The sequence below is a fragment of the Sebastes umbrosus genome, chromosome 5, assembly GCF_015220745.1.
Source record: "Sebastes umbrosus isolate fSebUmb1 chromosome 5, fSebUmb1.pri, whole genome shotgun sequence".
In the NCBI taxonomy this organism is placed as follows: domain Eukaryota; kingdom Metazoa; phylum Chordata; class Actinopteri; order Perciformes; family Sebastidae; genus Sebastes; species Sebastes umbrosus.
The window spans coordinates 15,759,470-15,786,561 of NC_051273.1; the positions used below are offsets into that span (position 1 = coordinate 15,759,470).

At 39.3% G+C, this 27,092-nt stretch overlaps 1 protein-coding gene across 2 annotated transcripts; it reads left to right on the forward strand.

Moving 5' to 3' along the window:
- The first annotated feature begins 623 nt into the window (after window positions 1-623).
- On the forward strand, window positions 624-22,141 carry sin3b (SIN3 transcription regulator family member B). Of its 2 annotated transcripts, none has more exons than XM_037769964.1 (19): window positions 624-3,008; window positions 4,254-4,360; window positions 5,056-5,209; window positions 7,390-7,755; window positions 8,187-8,342; window positions 8,912-9,040; window positions 9,214-9,303; window positions 9,428-9,546; window positions 9,975-10,188; window positions 10,781-10,897; window positions 11,111-11,349; window positions 12,884-13,067; window positions 15,433-16,336; window positions 17,769-17,938; window positions 18,029-18,202; window positions 19,294-19,386; window positions 19,510-19,604; window positions 20,449-20,647; window positions 20,836-22,141. In XM_037769964.1, the coding sequence occupies exons 1-19, from the start codon at window positions 2,889-2,891 to the stop codon at window positions 21,070-21,072; spliced, it is 3,867 nt and encodes a 1,288-aa protein (XP_037625892.1). In that variant the 5' UTR covers window positions 624-2,888; the 3' UTR covers window positions 21,073-22,141. The 2 variants fall into 2 exon arrangements, with proteins under 2 accessions (XP_037625892.1, XP_037625893.1); XM_037769965.1 differs by having other exon boundaries at window positions 9,217-9,303.
- The last annotated feature ends 4,951 nt before the right edge of the window (window positions 22,142-27,092 follow it).

A 27,092-nucleotide genomic window follows, 5' to 3' on the forward strand; every position in this document is an offset into this window, starting at 1 on the left:
TCAGCCAGCGTGGTTGTGTTGGTCACTCTAACACGTACAGCACGCCCAAGCTGATCCTACAAGTGTTGAATTGGGTTGAGGTCTGGACTCTTGGCAGGCTGTTCCATTCTCTCTACTCCCACATTGTGGAGGTAGTCTGTGATAACCCTGGCTCTGTGGGGGTGAGCGTTGTCATCTTGGAGGGTGAAGTTAGGTGCCAGATTGTGGAGATATGAGATCGCCACTGGCTGCAGAATCTCATCCCGATATCTCACTGCATTGAGATGGCCTTCAATGATGACAAGCCTTGTTTTGCCAGTGAGGGAGATGCCGCCCCACACCATGACACTGCCCCCACCAAAAGCTCTTACTCCATCGGTGCAACAATCAGCATAGCGTTCTCCATACTTTGACCCTGCCATCCAACTTTCGCAGACAGAACCTGGACTCATCACTGAACATGACATTCCCCCACATGTTCAGATTCCATTGTCTGTTGTCAACACCAGCGCAAACGGGCCTGACGGTGAAGGGCAGTCATTGCAGGCTTCCTGTTAGCCTTATGAGAATACACTGTTTACCATTGGCAGAGCATTTGGGAAATTTTTTCTTGGGCGCTACCCACATAATCAGCTGTGCTGCTCATCCCACAAATGCACGATCCTTACGAGTTGGATATCATTGTGAAGGTAAACAGGCTTTCCAACCATGTAAAATACAATGCCAATTAGCATTGTAACAACAGAGAAATAATCGACCAAACACAAGTTTCCAAACTTTTTTTTCATAGTTTATAAAGGAGATCCTTTACTGCACCTTTCTGTGGCTAAATGCTACTGTAGTTAAGAAAATGCAAACTTCTTTTTTTCTGATTCATGCTCATTACTCCTCTTGATGTTTTACCATGTGAAAGTCAGACAGTGGCTAGAAAGGTGGAAACTTGCTGCCAAAGCCTCTTAGGACACCTCATTGTTTAGAAAATATAAAGGAGATCCTTCACTGCACCTTTCTGTGGCTAACTGACCATGCCACAAAAAAAGAAGTGTGCATTTTCTTAACTACAGTAGTGTAGTTAAGAAAATGCACACTTATTTTTTTCTGTTTTTCATGCTCATTACTCCTCTTGATGTTTTACCATGTGAAAGTCAGACAGTTGCTAGAAAGGTGGAAACTTGCTGCCAAAGCCTCTTAGGACACCTCATCGTTTAGAAAATATAAAGGAGATCCTTTACTGCACCTTTCTGTGGCTAAACGACCATGCTACTGTAGTTAAGAAAATGCACACTTTTCTGTTTTTCATGCTCATTACTTCTCTTGATGTTTTACCATGTGAAAGTCAGACAGTGGCTAGAAAGGTGGAAACTTGCTGCCGAAGCCTCTTAGGGACACCTCATCGAAATGTGTATAACGAAGCTGCTAATCAAGTGGAAATAGCCGTTCTTGGCTAGCCTGGCTTACATCCTCCACTTTGTTCAGGAGGTGGCTGGACAAAACAAACAAGGAGGAACTTCCCACTGTCTGACTTTCACATGGTAAAACATCAAGACGAGTAATGAGCATGAAAAAAAGAAGTGTGCATTTTCTAACTACAGGAGCATTTAGCTACAGAAAGGTGCAGTAAAGGATCTCCTCTATATTTTCTAAACAATGAGGTGTCCTAAGAGGCGTTGGCAGCAAGTTTTCACCTTTCTGTTGCTAAATGACCATGCTACTGTAGTTAGAAAATGCACACTTTCTGGTTTCCATGCTCATTACTCCTCTTGATGTTTTACCATGTGAAAGTCAGACAGTAGCTAGAAAGGTGGAAACTTGTTGCCAAAGCCTCTTAGGACAGAAGAAAACATAAAGGAGATCCTTTACTGCACCTCTCTGTGGCTAAATGGCCATGCTACTGTAGTTAGAAAATGCACACTTTCTGGTTTCCATGCTCATTACTCCTCTTGATGTTTTACCATGTGAAAGTCAGACAGTGGCTAGAAAGGTGGAAACTTGCTGCCAAAGCCTGTTAGGACACCTCATCGTTAAGATTTAGAAAACATAAAGGAGATCCTTTACTGCACCTTTCTGTGGCTAAACGACCATGTTACCATGCTACTGTAGTTAGAAAATGCACACTTCTTTTTTTCACCCTCATTACTCCTCTTGATGTTTTTACCATGTGAAAGTCAATCACTAATAAATCATTTTTTGAATCCAACTATTTGCTCATGTGTTGTCTTGAAATGCTTTTAAAAACACACAGAAGTATGAAGCTCTCTGTTTTCGCACGGAGCAACATTGTTCCTTTGTAGCAGTGAAGGGGGGAGTGGAGCAATCTGATTCTTGAGAGAGCTCAGGCTCAGCTCCTCCCATCCTTTGCGGCTGCGCACTGCAATTTTTCACTCCTTTTTTTTCAATTTTTTCACTCCTACTCTGGCTTCCGGACGCCAAGACAGACCGCTGCCGCCGAATTTAAAGAGACAGGACGATAGTTTATTTTAAATACGATAAACGGGCAACCATTGTCCAACCTTTTAGCTGCTTATTTCCCCGACGCTTCTTCTTTGCTCTCAGCTTGTTTAGATCGATGGTGATGGAGATGGAGATGATGTTTAATGAAAGTCGCAGCGAGTAGCAGCTTGTCTGTCATCAACCCTCCTCCACTCTGCTGGATTTGTCCCCGTCTCCGTCCGTTTTTTACCGCTGCTGTGTGTGTGCCGACCGAGACTGTCCAGCTCCAGCTAGTAGGCAAAGTAGAGGAGGTTTTTGCTCGCTTGGCAGGCAGGCGGAGAGGCAGGCAGGCTGGCTTCCCGACCGAGAGGAAGGTTTGTCGGCTAGCCAACAACTGGAGCTGGAGGTAACACCGACAAAAGCTTCAAGTTGTGGCTCTCTCTTTTTTCAAAGCCTCTCCTTGTGTCGCCGGGGATATAATGGCGAAGATTCAGGCGCACAACAGCAGCACCACCGCGAAGCAAATAAACCAAATTCAAGACAAGCCTTACGTTATAACACAAAAGCAAGTGCAGCAGCAGCACTTCCAGAAGCTGAAGGTAAGAAAGACAAAACGGACACACGACCAAAGGGAGGAAAAGTCTCCTCTCACACACACACACAGAGTCAGAGAACCATTTTGTTCAGTTGGATTTCTCTCACCTCTCTAACCGTTTTCTCTAACCGTTTTTCAAATCATTTCTCTAACCGTCGAGAGTAGTGAAAGCAAACGGCTGGCTAACCGTCAGTTAGCACGCTGGCCTATTAAAAGTAATTCATTTGCTAAACAGCCTCAACATGTAAAGAGACATGTAAAAAAGGTTTAGATGTGAAAGCTGTGTGTGTATTTCATTATTAAATGTCTTGAGTGACAGTCGAGTTAGCGGGTATAGTTTCTTATTTATTTACCATGTCAATAACTAGCCCTCTGCTGTGAGTTCGACTCAAACCTTTCTCTGGTTGGGTTGTGGGAAGTTCCTCCTTGTTCGTCTTTTTTCAGCAGCAGCAGCAGCCACCTCCTGAACAAAGTGGAGGACGTCAGCCAGGCTAGCCAGCCAACAACGGGCTATTTCCACTTGATTAGCAGCTTCGTTCTGTCTTTTGTTATCGCAGTAGTTTGGTATATTACCACACGGTAACGTTGGTGTTGTTGTAGAGGAACCAGCTGTGTGACTATTGTATAGATTAGGAGGTGTTGTAAGTGTTCGTTGGAGTTATTCTCGTCAGTTGTGACTGGCTGTTGTTGGGCTAACTGTTAGCTTCGACAAAACCCTCTTTATTTAGTACGAGGACTGTTTGTGGCAACGCTTTTTGTGTGTGAACGCATCTTTAGTATGGTAACCTAAACCTTTAGCTTGTGAATAAAGAGGTCCCCGTGAACAAAAAGCTGCTTGGGGGGTGGGGGGCTTCTCCTGTGTATTCGGCCATTTATTTATTTATTTATTTATTTACTTATTTACTTGTACAGCTTGTACAGCTAACTAGTGCATTTGTTGATATAGCACTTCAGCTGTGAATGACCTACTAGCTTCAGATGAAAACATGTCCACATATAGTATTGAGGAATGCAAATAGCTCAGTTTGTTAGTGGCCAATATATACTATTATTAATGAGACACACATAAAGCCATTGTCCTGTTAAACATGTTAAATAGCTGACATCCTAGTAAGATCCTCACAGCACAAATTTGGTAAAAAAAAAAGAAAAAGCTTCTCCACAGCTCCAGGTGAGACTGATTGTACTTTGTTGTGCTGCATTAATGATTTATATCTTTTCTCTCTCTTCTCTCTTTTTGTCTTTTTAGGTTGAAGATGCCTTGTCCTATCTGGACCAAGTCAAAATCCGTTTTGCAAATGATCCTGGCATATACAACAAGTTTCTCGACATCATGAAAGAGTTCAAGTCACAGAGGTATTTTTATGCTAGAAGAAAGTTACTTTACTAAATTAGTTTTTAGTAATACATTTTTAATGACTGTATATTCCCTAATACAGTCTCTTGAGATACTGAATTGCGGAGCTTGTGTGTGTAGACTTTGATCACGTTGCAAAATATAAGTACAGAGGGCTCAACCACACATTTTAAGGCATTTCTTGATAACTTGCAGATAGCATCCCAATTTAATTATCCAGCAGTTTATATTCTCTTGGGATGACAGAAATTGTTATTTGTTACTTTTTAAACTAAGCTGCAACACTCTTTTTTGATTAGGAGTTGGTTGTCTTCATGCAGCATATGAGAAAGTTTGCTTATCTTTGAATGGTAAATGGCATTTATATTGCGCTTTTATAGTCCTTCCACCACTCAAAGCACTTTACACTACATGTCAGCATTCACACACACATTCATACACTGATGGCAGAGGCTGCCATGCAAGGGGCCAACCTGCTCATCAGGATCTAATCTAAATACTCATTCACACACCGATGGCACAGCCTTCAGGAGCAATTTTGGGGTTAAGTATCTTGCTCAAGGACATATATACATTTGATAGGAGGAGCCGGGGATGCCTGCTCTACCTCGGAGCCATAGCCGCCTCTTTATTTGCCTCTGTCATCCACTCCACTAATACAGTATGTCTGTGTCTGCCTTGTTCTCTTGAATAGCATCGACACACCGGGGGTGATAAACCGCGTGTCGCAGCTCTTCCACGGACACCCGGACCTCGTCTTGGGCTTCAATGCCTTTCTACCGCCGGGGTATCGGATAGAGGTCCCCAAGAATGGGGTGGCTTTCCTCCAATCTCCGTTCTCCACACAGGTGAGATACTATTTACCACTGAAGTTGATACATTCTCAAAACTAGTGCTTTATTTATCTTCAGAGCTATGAAACTTTCAGCAGGTGCATCATTACAAACTCACGGTGTGCTGAAAGTCACAGTATGTTGAACTTTTAAATTCTTAAGAGTGAACAGGTTTGTTTCTTCTGCACTGAATTTCAATTGGGTGCTCTATTTTAAATTGATCCCAAGGTTTCGAAAGAGCCAAAATATGCCATGCTGAATTGTACACGTACACTCCAGTTTATTTATCATAAAGTTGAATCAACACCCAATTAAAACAGTTTCAACATAAAATGAACATTATAACTTCATGAAGGTAGGATTTAGTACAGGACTGTTGTATTAGACTTTTAGCAAGGTGTACCTAATAAACTGGCAACCGAGTATATGTAATGTGTATAAAAAATGTGTGTAGATGGGTATCTCTCCTAGACAGTTTTATAAATATTTATATACATCGACTACAATTCAATATATAAAAAAAGACACAGAGTAAGTTTGTATTGTTTTGTAAAACTGACCTGATTCAGTTCACATTTGGTAAGATTTCATATTTTATTAATACATTAATATAAGTGTTTTGGCTTAAAAAAAATCATAAAGAATGCAGAGACCAGTTTCAGGTTAGTCGGTTTCACGTATAGTACGTCCAGAGGACTATAAGGTGCTTTTCAAGATGAACAAATAGTCCCAGACAAGAATGTTCTTCGGATATTATTAGGTAGGCAACACGCCAGACTGGATTTTAATATACCTTTGGTGCCTAAAAACATTCATCATCTGAAAAAAAACTTGATTTTTATGTCAAGAACCAAATGCCAATGAGATGCCAATCTTCTATGAGAGATTTTTTTAAAAATTGGTTCAGTATTGAGGGAGAGCGCGGTAACTGGCAGCCGCAAAATAGGCTGCGAGGGCAAATGAGCAGCGTCACTGACATGCTCAGATTGTTATTAGAAGTGTCTGGCAACATTATGGAAAGGACCCTACAGAGAAATAAAATGTTTTTCCTTTAGCGGTCCTTATCTTTAGCTCGATCCGGTCTGTTTGTTATTGTGTCCAAGTCTCGCACAAGAAGTCTCGTTGTAAAATCTAAATATCCGTATACTCTGATTTAAATAAATGCGGGCCGCCATCGAATTCAAAGACCTCATCCACATTGTCGAAGTCATCTAAATATTCAACCATGACATTGTGAATCTTTTAAATAACACTAAGCTACGCATTCTGTACTCCAACACAACAAACTCTGCCCGGCCGCCACTCACGTTTCCACCATGGATGTATTCAACTATTCCACCGTTGTCTTCCAGCAACACGTCACCTCGCCAGGTTTCAGAACGAGACTTCTCCTTGAGTGAGACTCTTTTCATAATGTCAGATACTTATAATAACAATCAGAGCCTGTCATGGCAAAAACAAGCACTTTTAGTGGATGTAAATGACGGTACCAGCTTGCCCCAATATCACCATATTGCAACCCATGAGTGGCTGCCGTCTACAGCGTTCTACCTCAATACTGGACCAATTTCAGAAATTGTTGTCCCTATTAGTCAGTTATACATAAAAAACATTGGAAAATAGGGGCCAGGTTGTACCCTTTTAATTGTTAATTAAAGGGAAACTCCCTCCATGTTTACTATATAGTGCACTATATTTACTGTCGGCCATTTTATTTTGAATGTTTGAATTCTGAGTGTCAAATTGATGCACTATATAGGGCCCTAAAGCTCTCACAATGCTATGGGAAAAGTGTGTCAACTACTTTCTGCTAACAATCCCACAATGCATTGCTCTACATTTTATAGATGTGAAAAAATACCATTCATAAAATTGTTTTGGTTGCTGAGAGTTGTAGTTTTTCTTAATTTCCATCCTGGTCCACCTCAAATAATTTGACAATTTACTGCTCACTATAGAGTTTATTATGTAGAGAGTGGTGAATGTATAAACGAGGAAGTGATTTTTGACACAACCACTGAGACAAGTAGGGTTCAAGTGTTTACATTTTTTTAACATTAACATTGCTTAACCACATCTGGGCTGGCATTTACTGGCAGATATTATTCCCCAAATCTTATTTGAAGTAAACAACTTGAGTTAGTTAAATGAATGCACCTCTAACCATGCAGCTTCTTCCTTCTTCATCTGTCCAGGTATCCCCAGGCCAGCAGGGGAAGAGTGTCACCACCTCTGCAGTGACCGCAACCTCAGGGAGTGCCACTGCTGCCAACATTGAAGCTGGACCTGCTCAGACCAGCGAAGTCAAGGCGGCCCCATCAGAGTCCCTATCGTCCTCGACTCCAGCAGGACCTCCAGAGCCTCCCAGCAGGCTTTCTCTCCCCCTGACTAGCAGAGAGAGCCAGAATCAGGCGACCACCTCGTCTGTATCGCCACCTGCCTCGGAAACGAGCCCCGTAGAGTTTGACAGTGCCATCAGCTATGTAAACAAGATTAAAAACCGTTTCCTGGATCACCCAGAGATCTACAGAGCCTTCCTAGAGATTCTTCACACATATCAGGTACTGTGGAGATGAAATGTGGTGATTGAAGTCGCTTTTTAGTTGCATATTATGATATAATAATAGGCAATGTAGGTTTTCTTACATTCCTCCTATTCTACCTCAAAGATTTTACTGTTCTTGTAGGGTTTTAGCAAAGCAGAGGTCTCACAGCACTGTTATTCTGGTGGTAATATCAGTCCTTTCTAAATGGCTATATGATATTTTAAATAAAAATTGAACAAGTCAATAAAAGTAATAGTTTAAGTGTTTTTGTTCAGGAGCAAATTCCTACAGCAGCCTGTTCCTTGGTGGACAGTTTGTGTCTCCTGCACCAAGACTATGACTGTCATGTGTAGTCAGGCCAAAGAATTTCAGCTTGGCTCTTCTTTTTATTAAATTAAGTTTGATTCCTCCCCTCTGATCACCATTTTCCTTGTACCACCCCACAGAAGGAGCAGCTGGAGGTGAAGGAGAGTCGAGGCAGCCGAGGCAGCAGTGGGATGACTGAAGATGAGGTGTTTTCTAAAGTTGCCAGTCTTTTCAAGGGGCAAGAAGACCTGCTGGCTGAGTTCGGGCAATTCTTACCTGATGCCAAGAGATCATTGGTCAGTAAAGCAGCAGACGGAGATAAATAATGTAAAAAATCAAAAAGGTCGTTACAAAATCGGTGGTCTCTGCACAAAAAACAATAGTTTTTCTTGTGTATTTTAACACACATCACAAGAGAATTGCTAATGACATTTTTTATGTTCATGTTACAGCTCAGAAATGTATTTATACTCTTAGTCAATGTATTGCAAAATAAGTGCTTTTTACTCAACATTGTTTGAATACAGTAATTCAAAGTGCAAGTCCAAAGTAAAGTTGAAACAATTTAATAGATTAGTAATTAGTACCAATAGAACATTCATTGGCAACTATTTTCATAATTGATTTATCAAGGTTAGGTCATTTTTTTTAAGCAAAAATGCCAAAAAAAAAACCACTGGCTTTTTCTCCTCAAATGTGAATATTTGCTGTGTTTTTTAAAGTCTTCTATGAAAGTAATTTTCAAGGACTGTTGGTTGCACAAAACAAGCTATTTTGATATATCAACTTGGGCTGTGGGAAATTGTGAAGGGCATTTTTCACTATTTTCTGACACTTTGTGACACTTTTCCTTCATCTTCTGTAGTTCACAGGGAGCTCACTGACAGGAGGGAAAGATCAGCTGAAAAGGCCGGACGACGAGGACTTGATATCCAAACAAAACAAAAAGAGGCCCAGACCCATCCTACTGCAGCACATGTCCCCACTGCTCAAGGTAAACTCTCAATTTAGAATAACCGCCTCAGGAAATGCAAAAGCGTATGTACAAACACGTCCTTGAAAAGGTTCAACTCTTTGTATTGTTCCTAAAGCAACGATTCAAAAGCTTTAACTACAATAACTTTAAGTGATATACATAAAAAATAATTAATTTCTTTTTTTATTTAGAAGAAAATGAAGTATTCCTGTACCAAAGATCAGTCCTTTGCTTCAGTTGGCAAACATGGAGTCTTAAGAGAATTCTCCTTCTTTGATAAGGTGAGACATCAGTTTCCATGGCAGTGACGATGATTTTCTTTATTCCTAGGTTCATACAGTTCTTTTAACTCACTGCCACTGTTTTTAATGTCTTAACTTCCCTGTCCACCCACTCATCATTCAGGTTCGTCGCCTGTTTAAAAGCCAAGAGGTGTATGAGAACTTCCTGCGCTGCATCGCCTTGTTTAACCAGGAAGTAGTTTCGGGAGCGGAGCTGCTACAGCTAGTCACTCCTTTCCTGGGGTGAGTGGATGGAAAGATGGTTGAGCTGAATAAATGTGTGAATTGGTTGGATGAAATCAGAAAAATGGATCCAGTAGCTGCAGGGAGTTGAAGTTAATATCTGGTCTTGTAGAAGAGACATACTGTTATTACTGCAGGGGGGGCAACCACTGTTAAAAATGTTGACATGTATAAAAGGCTTTCAGGACCATTAAACAATTTTTAAAGGTATATGCAAATGGTACTGGTATGATCATTACATATGAAACTTATGTGATTTTATCAATTATGGATCAAACTGTGTCAAAAAACTAAAATTAACATGACATAATGCAGATTTTTATTCATATTACTTCTCGTTAGTAGGATTATTTTGATGGAGCGGTTTTTGATCAGCTGTTCTTCTCCTGATATGTCTCTCATTCATGATTTCATCCATCTCCTTCCAGGAAGTTTCCTGAACTGTATACACAGTTCAAGTCATTTCTGGGGGACAAAGAGCTCTCTCATGCTGTGTCAGGGCTGTCGGATCGCTACATGGAGGGGGGAGGGGGCAGAGAGGTGGATTATGCATCATGCAAGCGCCTGGGGTCCAGCTACAGAGCACTGCCCAAGACCTACCAGCAGCCTAAATGCAGCGGGCGCACTGCCCTATGCAAGGAGGTAAACCCCACTTTAAGTTTCCTGAAGAGTTGTCACTAGATCAGTGTGTTGCTTAAAGGTGACACGTGGAGCTTTCTTGTAAACAAAGTTTCTGTTTACATTCAGTCTTACTCACCAATGTGCATTGTGTTTATCCTTGAGGTCTGTTGAATCGATTTCATTCCTCATAAAACATTTGCAAAACAGATTTTACTTAAAAGTTTGAAACATGCATTGTTTACATCCATGTTTACATTCTAGCAGTCTTCTTCTTCCCTGCCTTTTGCTGACATATTGCTGTTTTCTAGCGTAAATGTTGTAAATGATAGGGCTGTCCTCGACCAGAGAAATTCTTAGTCGACTAACACTCATTCGATTTTGTCGACTTATCGATGAGTTGATTTAATCGAGGGATCTATAGAACTGAGTTTCTCCACAAAGAATCACAAAAAATCACCACTTTAAATCTTGTGTTTACCAGAGATGTGCTCATAAGTTTCTTGAAAATAAGTCATTCAGCATGAAAAAAACATTAAAAAATGAATTATGAAATGTTTTCCTATAAAAAGGCTTTTCCCATTGATGATTTTACACTTTGTGTGTGTGTGTATAGGTGTTGAACGACACCTGGGTGTCATTTCCCTCTTGGTCAGAGGACTCCACCTTCGTCAGCTCGAAGAAGACTCCTTATGAGGAGCAGCTGCATCGCTGCGAGGATGAAAGATTTGAGGTGCGTACATCCTAACAAAGATTATATTTACACTTCTTGTAGCGCAGGGAGGTTTGTATAAACATCACAACTTACTCAATGTATGTTTTTATCTTCATGTGTCCCTGCTCTCGTAAAAGAGGAGATAATAAGCTTTAACACAGCACTTGGCACTACATTGTATTTGATGGCTGCCCTTTTAAAGCTCTGTGTCTGTAACTCTGAACTTTATAGCTGGATGTGGTTCTGGAGACAAACCTGGCCACCATCAGGGTGCTAGAAAGCGTCCAGAAGAAGCTCTCCCGTCTTTCCCCAGAGGACCAGGACCGATTCAGATTAGACGACTGCCTGGGCGGCACCTCTGAGGTCATCCAGCGTCGTGCTGTGTATCGTATCTATGGTGACAAAGCCCCTGAGATCATCGAGGGACTGAAGAGGAGTCCTGCTACCGCTGTGCCTGTGGTGCTTAAGAGGTCAGGACTGTCTTTTTATTTCAAATTTCTTCACCGGTTAAACGTTCAATGGAAGAAAGTCATCGTCTCTTTCGTTTATGATCTTGATGTGCATGTACTATTATCATTAGACATATTTATAGAGTGCTAATTTTCTTGTTTATCAACTTTGTGAATATGTAATGGAGATTGCTGTTTGCAGTTAGACGGCACATTTAATTTACATTACCAGCAGGAAGGTTTAACTGATTGACAGTATGATGGAAACGTTGATTTGCTGACAGTCCTTGTATCAACAGGCAGTGATTTCTGCCAACAAAGGTGAACTATAGCAGCAAGAGCTGTTTTTAAAAAGTGTTTGTGTATTCAGTGTTAGGGGGTGGGCGATATGGCCAAAGTCTTCTATCACGGTATATGTAATTGTATGTCATGGTAACGGTTTATATCACAATATAGTAATTGTTCTGTAAATTTAATTAAGAAATGGTTTAAAATAACCATACCGTACTTCATCACATTTGATTATTTTCTTCTTTTATTTGGAACTTCTATATAAACAGAAACAACTTGCCTCACATGAGATAACACTTGAGTTAAAAACAAATGACCCAAAACAGTAAAACTAAAATTCTTTCAAAAAAGAAGCTTTAAGGTTCCTGAGAACAATCATTTCAAGTGTTACAAGTTTTAAAGGTGCTAAATGTGATATCCAGAACATTAATATAGCAGCAAACAGCTATTTTCTATGTAAAGATATAGAGGAGTAATGTCTACCTGAGTAGAGAATGAAGTCACTCTCCGTGTGTGTGAGTTTCTTCGTGCTTTGTCGACATCGCCGGGCCGGCTGCGCTTGCTTTTAGTGCATGTTCGTACATATGAGCGTGCCCCACTGGCTAGCTCACGGCCGCCGCTCTGCACTGTTCTCATACAGCGTTCACAGTTGATAACGCTGTCCCGACCGATGGCGTTATCAGGGAAGCATAGCGGCGACACTGTTTTCTCTGTCAGTACTTTCGCACGGTGTTTGCACTGTTAGCGCTAATGCTGTCGTCATGTTGAGAGCCATTGAGAGGCGAAGAAATGCTCTTAATCCTGTACTTAACACCTTTAAGGTTAACAAGTGCAATAAATACCACCCTGACTTCAGTCAGTGCAATATAAAAATCATACGTGTATTTTAGAGTATACCAAAAGAAAAAAAAAAGACTTGACCTGTCCTGTAGGATTTGCTCATCTTTCATTTAAAAGCTGACAAAACAAATCTCTACCGGTCGACACAGGTCTAGCGTCGCACGGTATACACTGTCATATCGCCCAACCCTATTCAGTGATCTGTACCTTGGCACATGGATGTATGTGTTTTACACGTGGCAGGTTTTCACATAAAGAATGCATCATGAAAAACTGACATGTTCCCTCCCACAGATGCTTTAACCCTTACAATCAAACTGCCATGTGTACATGCAAGTTCAGTGACAGACATGGTAACGTAACACATTTAAATACGTGGCTGTGTTTTGTGAAGTATCTACATTAAAGGTGTCTTCCTCTACAGGTTGAAAGCCAAGGAGGAGGAGTGGAGAGAGGCCCAGCAGGGGTTCAATAAGATTTGGAGGGAGCAGTACGAGAAGGCTTACCTGAAGTCCCTCGACCACCAAGGAGTCAACTTCAAACAGAATGACATGAAGGCCCTGCGGTCGAAGAGTCTCCTCAATGAGATTGAGAGCGTCTATGATGAGGTAAAAACTTTCTTCCCGTCTGCCATCCCAAAACTAGAGCCCTCATAATATGCAAAGATAATCAGGTGCAGAGTGTCACATTACATTTATGTATATTTTCTGGGCTAGGTTGTAGAGTATACCAGAGGCTGGACACAATAAAATTGTTCATTATATTTTAACTGTTAATGAGCAATTTAACATCCCTTTTTCAGCTTGCGATTTAATCCCTTCTCATTTTCAAAAAAAGCATTCAAACCCAGAGCCCACCAAACAAAAACATCACCTTACTCTGGTGTTTTATATATTGGATGATTGTTGATACTCAGCATTCATTTAAGCAAACAATTCTTTCCCGGTTTCCTTGTGTAGTTGAGCTTTCCAGTTCAGTCTTGACCTTGGAAACAGTAGTTGACATAACAATCTCAACTCAAGACTCAATCACAAGAAACAATCATAAGTTCATGATTATAATCAATCTGCTGATGAGGATCGTGCGATATGATCGAAAGCTCTAGAACAAGCAAGCAACTCTCGTTTCTCAATTTTGTACCTCCTCGTCTCCTCACTCCTCCGGTTTATGACTAAGGAGGGTGAAAAGAGGAGATATCATGTGTCATCATTGCATCATGTTATTGGGGTACAACACATGCGCCATCTGCACTCGCCGAAATTGAGCCAATAGGAAATGCATGACCTTGTTTGTGACCCGGAAATCGATCTCAGCCCTCTATCTTGAAGGACGTCCCAATTCCTAAAATGCATCTTGAGGAGCGAGGACGGAGGCTTGCCGAAGGAGCTATAAGTGAGGTATCCTTTGCAGAAGGGTTTTCGGCACATGTGACGTATAAGAGAGGCGTGACGCACAGCTGGAATAATCTCAAACCATGGCAGGACTCTACAAATATAATTGTTCCTTTTTGTATTCATAAGTGGTATTTATTTAGGATGATCAAACGCGCGACCAAACCTTCTGCCCTTCACCGCTTGTGTAGCACCTCGTAAGGCGCTGTTCTAACCACATTCCTTATATATAACCTTTATTTGACTAGGAAGTCATATTGAGATTAAAACCTCTTTTTCAAGTGAGACCTGGCCAAGACAGGGTCAAATAGCAGCATCCAACACATAACAAGACAACAACATTGAATCACGGCAGCAACAATAGGTACGACAAAATACATTACATCATACAGAGCGTTAACAAGGCAGCATGTTGGTCATGTGTTTGTTAGTTCATTGAAGCAACTGCAACTAGCAGTGACCACTTCCTTTATTCTATGTTTAAAATCATTTAAAGAGATAAGGGTCTCAAGTTTAAGCTTGGCCTTCAGATCGTTCCAGGACCAGGACCGTAGTGGAGCAGGCTTGTTTTGCCAGCTTCTGTACTGATAGAAGGAACTTTAAACTGAGGCCATTTATGCGACCTAAGATTATAACTGATTTGCAGAAATACAAACTAAGTAGGAAATTTGCCAGATCTTATAGACTAAAATGTACAAACATTGTAACCTACGCAAAGTGAGGGATGACCATCCTACCATGCAGCACAAGGTACAATGATCGGTCCTGAAGCTAGAATATGTGACATACCTCAGGGCTGAGTGATACACGGGGTCAAGTTTGGACAAGGTGGACGGTGAGGTAAACCTTTAAATAGTATCACCAGAATCAATCTGAGTAAGGATTCATTCCGTAATGACTTTTCAACTTGATATTACTTTGTCTATGTTTTTTTTATTGTTGAATGGCTACATCCAACTCAACTGCTGTAATCGTGACATGATGTTTACGAGTGCAAACAGCTGCTAACGTCAAAGTATTATGTCAATAATAACATTCTCTTGCATTCAGCACTAATTTGCTGTATTTCAAGTTGTCATATGGAGTGAGTGTGTGTATAAAATATATATCACTCAATCGTATATATATAATAGCCTATATGTCACTCTTTATTTGTATAGTATGTATTTGGACAACTGATGTAGCTGTGCCACATGTCCTATTTAATTGATGTCGCTTTAAAATGACGGCTCCGAGGCAAGAATGTCTCATTTGTTAAATGCCTGTTGCCTCGACTCCTCTCTCCTCTTGCCTCCTGCGCTGGCATCTCCCGTGGGTGGGACGCGAGGAGAGGAGGCGAGGAAAGGAATCGAGGATGTTACAAACTGAGAGATGAGAAAGACCCCTTGAGTTGATGTTGTTTTGTCATTTCCTTGTATGTCCTTGTGTAGTGCTGCTGTTAGAGGAAAACTTTGTAGCTGCGATGGAATTGATTTTAATATAGGACGATTCATTTCTCTTAGATCAATGAAACTCATTAAAACCCATTATTTGTCCCAGTGTGTTGCCTGCATTCATCTTTGTGTTTTTCTGTGTCTCTCAGCGTCAGGAGCAGAGCACAGAAGAGGGTGGAGTTGGCCAGCAGAACCGTAACGGCTCTGGTGCGGCCTCAGCCAGCGAGCCTCACATGGTCTTTACGTACGAGGACAAACAGATCCTGGAGGACGCTGCCTCTCTCATCATCTACCATGTCAAACGTCAGCCCACCATCCACAAAGACGACAAGGACCACATCAAGCGCATCATCCAGCACTTTGTACCCGACCTGTTCTTCTCCCGCCGCGGCGAGCTCAGTGATACTGAAGACTGGACAGATGAGGAGGTTGAGCCTGAGGAGGGGGCAGAGAGAGGAATAGGAGGTGGAGCACCAACAGCAGCAGCAGCAGCAGCAGCCCCAGCAGGAGGTGGAGGAGGAGGAAATGGTAATTCTAATAATGCTTCAGGAGCAGCAGCAGCAGCCACAGGTAGTCAGTCTCAACCCCAACCTGCCCAATCACAACCCCAGCCCCAGTCCCAACCTCAGCAGCAGCTCAACGGTGAGTCCAGGCGGAGGCGCTGCAGCCCATCCCAACCTGCAGACACAGAGGCCTCCACCACCTCTAGTAGCATGAGCCAGCCTGCAGGGACTGCCTCATCCACCCCTGGATCTACGCCCATGGAGACGGGTTCAGGTGTACCCGGGGAGAAGGTGGACCTGCGCGACCCTGAAGCAGAGCACCAGAAGGAGCTGGACGGCGTCTACAACCTTTTCTTCGTCAACAACAACTGGTATTTCTTCCTGCGGCTGCACCAGACCCTGTGTTCGCGGCTGCTGCGAGTTTACCGACAGGCAGAGCGCCAGCTGCTGGAGCACCGAGCTGAGCAGAGCAGGGAGAGGCTGCTGATGGCGGAGGGAAGGAGAGAAAAAGCATGTGACCTCGCCATGGAGCTCCGCCTCAAACAGCCCAGTAAGTTCAGCTTCACTTTATGCAAATCCTAGAACGTAAAGTATTTAATCTTGAGTTTGTTCAACCAGCTGCCACATCTGACTCAACATGGACAAATGAGCTCAGTGTAGGAGGTTGTGTTTTGTTTTACATCCTTGAACTATGATCAAGAGCTGTAATATATGCATTACCTCATCAGGGAGATGAGTTAATTACTTTTAATTAATGAGCACTGAATCAGAAAGTGAATTTAAATCTGTTTCTCATGTCAGTTCACCTAAATTATTCCAGGATTCACAGTGTTGAGTCATAGTCACACATCATGATGGAGAGAAAGGCTTGTTTGAAAATGATTCCAGATGTGTCAAAAGACAGCAGCTATTCTTTTCTTTGCCTTGCCAGCATTTGAAGTGGCATTATGTTGAAGAGTGAAAAACAGCTAGGAACAAAATAAGAACATATTTTTATTTGTCTTACCCTGGTTATAAGCATAGTTTAGTATTATGTGATATTCTGACTCAGTTAAGCTGGTCACACAACATCTGTTTTTGGTGTCCTGAAGTGATTTGCAAAATTAGTATCAAGGCCATTTTGGAAAACAATTGTGTGTTGTATAAAGCCTGATCCATTTTGTTTATTGTAACCACATGAGCTGTCATAGCAACAGCAAATGTTATAATGCAGTGTAAAGCCTTTCAAGCAGGTGAACTGCAGAGTAGGGCTGCGACTAATGATTATGTTAATCAATTAATCGTTCAAAGTTAAAGTTAATGTTTTTTTTCACTTGCCCGGTCGGACAAGTGGGTCAGAAATGTGACATTTTGTCACGAGATGAGAAGGAAGTGAGGTGGCTCTAGTTAATTTATTTATAGAGCATATTTAAAAACAACAAAACACAGTGGTAAAACAACAATACAATATATAAGAAGGCTCACTCCTCTGCTACTTCCATCAACAGCTCAGAAAAAAGTTGAGAGTTGCTAGATTTACTAGCTCGATGTGGCCTTTTACTTGCCGTGGGCAATCCTTTATTTTGAGCCCTGAAAATAGTGACAAATACCAACCCAGCAAAACGTGACCTCATTAAATGTTTTGTTTAGTCCGACCAACAGTCCAAGACCCAAAAAAATTAAATGTATTACACTGTAAAACTAAGAAAGATTTGTGAATTCTACCATTTGAGAACCTGTAACCATCAAATGTTTGGTATTTTAGCTTGAAAAATGACTTGAATGATTAATAATGATCAAAACAGATGTTGATTGATTTTTCTTTCAGTGGATTAATTGACTGCAGAGCACATAAGCATATCAGGCAACAGTTTCAACTAATGATGTCCACACTGACCCCATTTGAATTTTATTATTTTATTCATGTTAGAGTTGCACAGATCCACACTCACATTGTACTGACTGTGCTGTTATAACACATGTAACATCCCTTTCTTCCACAGGTGAGGTGGAGTTGGAGGAGTACTACCCAGCCTTCCTGGATATGGTGCGCAGCCTGCTGGATGGCAACCTGGACTCCACACAGTACGAAGACACACTGAGAGAGATGTTCACCATCCACGCCTACATCGGCTTCACCATCGACAAGGTCATCCACAACATCATTCGGCAGGTAAGCAGAGTCGGCTGTCAGGTTGATCACTCGTATTGAACAATGAAGACATTTACAACATTTCTAATCCCCATTTTTCTTTGACTTCAGCTGCAGCACCTAGTGAGCGACGAGGTGTGTCTGCAGGTGGTTGATGTCTACCTGGCTGAGAGGAAGAGGGGGGCGGCGGGGGGGAACCTGTCCTCGCAGTGTGTCAGAGCAGCCTGGGAGACCAGCTACCAGTGGAAAGCTGAGAGAGTCATGGCTGAGGAGAACTGCTTCAAGGTGAGCACAGAGTCCTGGTGAATTTAGTTCTGAATCACATATTTGGCCCTGACACTTCGCTGTTGTTTGAGGCAGTGAAACGATTTTCTATCATCAACTTCCATTTTCGCCGCAGTTGAAGTATGATGTTCACAATTTTTTTAGTAATTTTAGAGGATAGTAAAAGAAATCTCAACACTAAATGTACCCTGAAAAGCAAAGCACATCACTAATAGTTATTTTTATAATGGAGAGTTTTAATCAGAGAGCTGCTTCCTGCTTTACTAAAAGTTAATGATTTTCTTTCGGAACACTTTATCTGAATTTATCTGATGTTTAGACAGTAGTCACTGTAGTTCTCCGACAAGCTTGTGAAACTGCAGTAACGTGAGCTGCAGAGTGCAAAACTGCGGTACCGCCAGTCCGACTTCGGTTACTCCTAAAGTAGGGTTATTATGGTATGGGTGGCCTCTGATCGTGGCAAACGGCGTTACCACAGTTTTGCACTTGGCAGCACAGTTACCGCAGTCTTGGAAAGGGAGGAGTGAGTACAAACACACCACTAGATGCCGCCAAATCCTACACAATGTACATTTTTAAAAGTGGAGTCTGCAGTTCTGGAGAAAGATTGTTGATATTTGAACTCAACACCCAAACAAATACACCCCTCCCCTCCTCAGTGCTCATTCAGGATGTTAGCATGTGCCAGATTTATTGTCCCTCTCGCTCCCACTGCCTTTCTGTTTATACATCCATGACCTTTCCCCTGTCCAGGCTGGAAAAGTGTTTTTTGCAGCTTGGCCTGAGCCACTTTGTTTGTTTCCCCCATTTACAGAGCCAGGTCTGTGTGTGAACACTGCATTTATTTTCCAGCGCACACACAGAACAGACAGCTAGCGGACAGTGAGGAGATATTCACTGAATTTGACCAAGTGTATTGGATTAGAATCACAGACTCCACCTTTTAATTTGGACATGGAAGTGACGCTGCTTATATACAGCCAGTTGCCTTCTTCAGAGATTTGAACAGCTTTAATCTACTGGTTTTATTCAGCTGCTATAAACAGATTGGAGTTGGTTAACTGATGTATCTTTGCATTCTGTGTCATCAGGTGATGTTTCTCCAAAACAAGGGTCATGTGACGATGACTATTGAGCTGCTGGACACTGAGGAGGCCCAGGCTGATGACCCGTTAGATGTACAGGTAAACACACATTTACAAAACAAACTGATACAGACACTTTGAAATAAATGATATAGTTATACTTTTATTAATCTTAATAAATGAAATTGTTGTACAGTTATTAATTGCTGTCTTCTCCCTCAGTGCCTGTCGAGCTACATGGAGCAGTTTGTAGGAACTGAGTCCAGTCTGTGTTCTCAAGCAGACGGCTACTTCTTCAAACCTGTATTTCTGCCCAGGTATAACACATAAACATGTTTGGAGGTTTAGACTTCACCAGACCACTTCTCGTTTTAAGCTGTGCACATACAAATCCCCATCTTGTATAGATAATAAAGCCTGATCAGCTTATAATCACTCAGTCCATGCACTTGCAACAGATGCTTTGGGGCCTCTTACTGCTCTTACTGTCCACCAGGTGTGCATTAGACAGTAATTAATTTGATGATAATTTGAATTTGCCACCAAAAGACCATAGAGTTAAATCAACATATTTTTGATCCATCAGCACAACATTTTACCTGAAGGTTAGTTTTTGTTTGTGAGACTTACAATAAATTGAATCGGTCTTCTAATCTACCTGCATGTCAGTGTATAGTTTAAGCATTTTAACAATGCTGGAAAAAACATCTGCTTTAAATGGAACTTGCACAATACAAGTGGTCTGATAAAAACAATCTTTGTAATATTTTCTGTTGTACCACATTGATTTGGTATTAAAGCTAATTAAGAAAGGCCTCTGTTTACAATGCAGTCAGAATATCATGCACAGGTAGAGTGGCCTTGCACATCTATGTAGAGTATGTCAATTTGAAGTCCTTATTTTAAGATGTCGAGGTTTAGTTGCCCACCTTTGCCTCATTTTGAGCTGGAAAAAATCCTGTTACAATTTTGATTTCGGGAAAAGTAAAGTTTCTGTTCAAACATTAAGTCTGACTTTAGTGTGATATTGTTGTCATCCCAGATAACATTTGTAAAAATGAACAGGGTCTAAATGATATGTAATTCAGTTAGTCCTCACAAAAGTTCATGCATGTTGTAATCTGATGATCAGAATGCTAATACATGGGTCTCTTCTTGTAGGAACCTGCGTCGTTTCCGTCGCTGGCAGGTGCGGCAGGTGGAGGCGATGCGCTGCAGGAGAGAGTGGCACCGCCAGCTGGGCGTGGAGAACGCCGGGAGTCTGGACTGCCGATTTAAACTCAACACTCACAAGATGGTGTTTGTCATGAACTCTGAGGATTACATGTACCGCAGAGGAGCGCTGGTCAAGGCCAGGAAGGTAGGCTGGAGTCTGCATTTAATTTCAGTCCCTTTGTTTCCTGTTGTGTGGCGCCATGTGAAGAGTTTGAGATGTGATGTGGAGAATCTGGGTGACAGTGCGTGTCGGGAAACTCAAAACTCGCTCGTACATTTTCTGCTTGTTAAATCCTGTTTGGTGTCTGACAGTTTTTTCCTCTTCCTCCACAGTCGCAGCACAGAGTGGCAGCGAGCCAGCATGAACGCTTTGACAAGTGGCACCAGGGCTGGCTGGCCAATCACGTTACGGCTTCGGCTGAACGCTCGGTGCAGAACTGGCTACTGGGCGAGGAGGAAGAGGACATGATCCCCTGCAAGACTACCTGCCTGTCGACTGAGGTGAAGGGGCAAGCGGTGAACAGATACAAAGTTCATTACAGCGGTAGCAAAGCCCCAGCCTCCCCGTAGAGGCCTGCATAGAGATGGACATACAGTACACACACACACAGAGGTAAGTGCATGGACGTACAGGACATTCATACACTAAACACAGACATAAACAGCTGCAGTCCCACTTCTCCACCTTCCTCCACAACATGTCCACTCATTCACTTTCACTGATGGATGAAGAAACACAGTGCAGACTCTGGACTGTTAACACCAGTGCACAGTGAGTCAGTGAATGAGTGCACAGTGAGAGGAGCGATAACGTTGAGAGGAAAAGGACCAACACAGACAGTGTAGTAATCAATGAGAGTGAGCTCGGCCCTGATCGGTGGGACGAGTCGGACACGACGGCACAAACGGAGCTCATAATCATCATCGTTCTAGCTTCTCTGGTGGCACTAAATGTTGACGGACACGGAGACGGTTGATCAGGGGCGAGAAGTTAGAAGATCATGAAATTTGTTTCAGAAATGTGAATGTCTGTTATTTTTCTTCTTTTTCTTTTTTTTAAGTCAAGTGTAGTTTTTAGCTTCTAAAGCCAGAGAGCCTTCTGTTTGTTGGTTGGTTGGTTTATGCGTGTTTATATGGAGAGATAATGGTAAACGTGTGTATGTATGTGTATCCTGCTCTCTTCATTTTGTCTGTTTGTAAGCCCAGTACAGGCTCTACAACTCTAGTAATTGCATTATTACTGTATGTGCATATATATATATATAACAGGGATCCTGTATTTTTATATATGCATCTACACGAGTTGATTGATACATCTTAAGATCATGTGGTTCTTTACAGTGTTTGCTGTCAGCCAACTCTTGATGTTTTGCATTTAGTTTTTTTTTCCCTTTTTTGTGTTGTAGCTAAACAAGTTATCACCAAGGCAACAATGAGTCCTTAAAATTAATTGGTTTAATATGGAGGAAGCAGTCAAATTATGTATCATATTTATGATACTAAATGTTTACTTTGTATTGTCTTTTTTTTGCATACTGACATTGAAAATAAAAGCAAAATATCAGTGTTAAAATAGAATGTATAACATTTATCCTGTATCAGTTATCATAAAATAAACAACCTAGTTGTGACCTTCTTAGATGTTGACTGGCAGGTTGTTTGTTACGTTGTCATGCCCCTCAGCGGCTGATACCGCGGCACAAGTCCCCTTTTTTGGCTCGGTCAGAAACAAAGCGGCCGTATTTCACGGATGAGAACGGGTTGTGTGCAGTTGTGGTCGTGTTTATTTGTGCTTTAGAACGTAACCGCCGTGAAACAATCAGGAAATAACGTTTTATTTCTCTGATTCACGGCTCTGTTCTCACGAACGCCGCTCCCTCTCTTCATTCACTGTATAGCTTGCTCCACCATCGCTGCTATCTCGCTTCTCTCTACCTCTACCTCTCTCTCTCTCTCTCTCTCTCTCTCTACCTCTCTCTACCTCTACCTCTCTCTACCTACACCTCTCTCTCTCTCTCTCTCCCTACACCTCTCTCTACCTCTCTCTATCTCTTTCTATCTCTACCGCTACCTCTTCCTCTCTCTCTCTCTCTTTTTCTACCTCTCTCTATACCTATACCTCTCTCTCTCTACTTCTACCTCTCTCTCTCTCTACTTCTACCGCTCTCTTGCTCTCTTTCTCTCTCTCTCTACCTCTCTCTCTTTCTCTTTCTCTACCTCTACTTATCTCTCTCTCTCTGCCTTTTTCTCTCTCTCTCTCTCTCTCTCTCTCTGCTGTGTGTTTACAAACATCAACCGGCACTTGTTACATATTAAACCTTTAACGTACAATAATAACACGTTGATAAAACATAGAAACTAGAGCCTTTAAAATGACAAGAGTTGAAAGGACACATCTCTGACAGTATCAATAACAACTAAATTAGAGCTGACGCAATTTATTGATTTGTCGATCGGCAGAAAATTAATCTGCAACCATTTTGATAACATATTAATCATTTCATTTACTTTTAAAGCAGAAAGGAAGAGATATTTGCTTGTTGGTTTTCTATATACTCATTGTAAACTAAATATCTTTCGGGTTTTGGAAATTTGATTTATTGAGGCAAACTCAATCTTCTGAGGGTGTTGTGTAATGCTGTTTTTAAGGTCAAGAATGGTCTTTCGGTCAATCAGACACGCTTGTTTGAGGGTTTGTTTGATGATTTGTTTCAAAGTTAAACTATGTTCTCCTTTGATTTAGAGGGTGCTTCCTTTCTGCCAAGAATCAAGATTCTCAGGCTTCTCAAGATGATTCATTCATCCTTACTGGCACAAAGTCAGACTCGGTCACTGAAAATAGCATCAAATCACTAATCCCTAATGTTAAAAAAACATCATATAATATGCCTTAAATTGTCATAAAAAGTCATAATTTAGTATGTTATTAAAAAGTCATAATTTTTATGACATACTATACTATGGCTTTTTAAAAACATTTTCGAAATACTATGCTATGATTTTTTGTCGACATACTATGCTATGACTTTTCAACATATTTCACTGACTTTTATTTTTTTCAACATGATTCTTTTTCTTTTTTCAACATAGTATACTATGCCTTTTTATGCCTTTTTCAATATGCTATACCATGAATTTTTTTTGACATGATATTTTATGACTTTTTGTTCGACATGCTATACTATGACTTTTTTTTGCATTTTTTCCGATAAACTACACTGACTTTTTTCGACGCACTGTACTGATTTTTTTAAAGATTTGACATAGTATATTATGACTTTTTTTCAACATACTATATTATGACTTTTTTAACTAATTATACTATGACTTTTTTAAGACTGTTTTGGACATACTATACTATGCCTTTTTTAAAAAAAAATTTGACATACTATACTATTACTATTTTTTCGACATACTTATTAACTGACTTTTTTTTTCTTTCAACACACTATACTATGACTTATTTTTTTCTAAATACTATACTATGCCTTTTTTTTTTGACATACTATACTATGACTTTTTTTTTAACATACTATGAATATTTTTTTGACATACTACACTATACATTTTTGGATTTTTTTCTACATATAATTCTGTGACTAACATTTTTTGGACATACTATACTATGATTTTTTTTCATAAAAATTTTTCAACATACTATACTATGACTTTTTCATAAAATTTTTCGACATTCTATAACATGACTTTTTTTCATGAAATTGTTCGACAAACTATACTATGACTTTTTTTCCATGAAATTTTTCAACATACTATAACATGACGTTTTTACATGAAATGTTTTGACATACTATACTATGATTTTTTTTCATAGTTTTTCGACATACTATGACTTTTTTTTCACGATTTCTTTTTGACATACTATATTACGACTTTTTTTCATGAAATTTTTCGACATACTATAATATGAACTTTATATTTTTTACATATACAATAATGTGCCTTTTTTAAAAAAATTTCGACATACTAAACTATGACTTATTTTCATGAAATGTTTTGATGTACTATACTATGACTTTTTTTTCATAATTTTTTGGACATACTATACTATGACTTTTTGTCATAACATTTTTCTTCATCCTATACTATGACTTATTTCATGAAATCTTTCGACATAGTATACTATGACCTTTTTTTCATGAAATTTTTCAACATACTGTTTTTTTTACATAATATACTATGACCTTCTTTCATAAAATTTTTCGTCATCCTATATAATATGATTTTTTTCATGATTTGTTTTCGACATACTATATATTGACTTTTTTTATGAAATTTTTGACATAGTATAAGGTTGCTTTTTTTTAATAAACACATTACTTTTTTTCTTATGTTTTGACATACTATACTATCACTTGTTTTCAAAATATCTTTTAACATACTATAACATGACTTTTTTTCATGAATTTTTTTCGATATACTATACTATGACTTTTTTCATAATTTTTTCGACATACTATACTATGATTTTTAAAAAGAAAATTTGACATACTATACTATGACATTTTTTTCATGCAATTTTTTGACATACTATAACATGACTTTTTTTCATAATTTTCTTCGACATACTATACTATGACTTTTTTTCACAAAATCTTTCGACATACTGTACTATGACATTTTTTTCATAAAGGTTTTCAACATACTATATCATGACTGTTTTCATAAATCTTTTGACATACTATAATATGACTTTTTTTAATGAAATTTTTCGACATACTATACTATGACATTTTTTTCATAAAGGTTTTCAACATACTATATCATGACTGTTTTTCATACATTTTTCGACATACTATACTATGATAATTTTTTCATTTCATTTTTTCGACATACTATACTATGACATTTTTTTCATAAAGGTTTTCAACATACTATATCATGACTGTTTTTCATAAATTTTTTGACATACTATACTATGACTTTTTTTCATAAAATGTTTCGGCATATTATACTATATTTTTTCATACATTTTTTTGACATACTATAAAATGACTTTTTTTAATACATTTTTTCATTTCATTTTTTCAACATACTATACTATGATTTTTTTTCACAACATTTTTCAACATACTTTAACATGACCTTTTTACATGAAATGTTTTGACATACTAATACTATGATTTTTTTCATAATTTTTCGACATACTATACTATGAATATTTTTCACAAACTTTTTCAGCATACTATACTATAATATATACTATATACTTTTTTTTCTTAATTTTGACATGCTATACTATGACCTTTTTGCATATCATTTTTCGACATCCTGTATTATGACTTTTTTCCTTAATTTTTTCGACATACTATACTATGAATATTTTTCACAAACTTTTTCAGCATACTATACTATAACTTTTTTCATAATTTTTTGGACATATTATACTATGACCTTTTTTTCATAATATTTTCCGACATACTATAACATTACTTTTTTTAATACATTTTTTCGACATACTATACTATGACTTATTTCATAACATTTTTTAACATACTATACTATGATTTTTTTTCATAGTTTTTTGCCATACTATACTATGACTATTTTCACAAAATTTTTCAGCACACTATAATATGACTTTTTCTTCACGATTTATTTCGACATGCTATACTATGACTTTTTTTCATCATTTTTTGGACATACTATACTATGACTATTTTTCAAAAAAAAATTCAGCATACTATACTATCACTTTTTTCATAATTATTTGGACATACTGATCTTTTTTTCATGAAATTTTTCGACAGTATAATATGACTTTTTTTTTCATAAACACAATGACTTTTTTTCTTGAAATGTTTTGACAAACTATACTTTGACTTTTTTTTATAATTTTTTTGGACATACTATACTATGACTTGTTTTCATAAAATCTTTCGACATACTATAACATGACCCTTTTCCTGAAATGTATTGACATACTATAATATTATGTTTTTTCATACATTTTTTTGACATACTATACTATGACTTTTTTAACATACTACACTAATACGATTTTTGGACATACTACATTAATGTTTTTTTTTTCGACATACTATACAATGACTTTTTCTTCCTCTTTCTCGACATGATTTTTTTGCATTTTTCTGACAAACTACACTATGACTTTTTCTTTTCAACATACTATGCTATGACTGTTTTTCTACATACTACACTGATTTGCATCGGTAAGAAATACAGTTTTTATTACCATCAATATATGTTCATCATATTTAGCCTGGTGCTTATTAAGGGGGTGAATGACTAACTAATCTACTTCAAAGTGCACTGCAAAATACTGATATTAAGAACAAAAAAGAAGCAATCAGAAGAGGAAACCAAAACACCCCAACAACCACAGCAAACAATTGTGAGCTGGAGGAATATGCTGCATGCATACCTGTTAATCTGCATGTACCCCACAAGCCCCAATAAAGGGGGAGATAATCACTCAGCAAAGCTTCTTGTTTACCACCAAGGTCGGAGACATCTGTGACACCTAAAACTAGAATATGTGAGAAACTGATAAGAGACTGGGAAGTAAACTTTGATAGTAAAAGAGGGAAAAAAAGAGTCAAGAGGCAGAG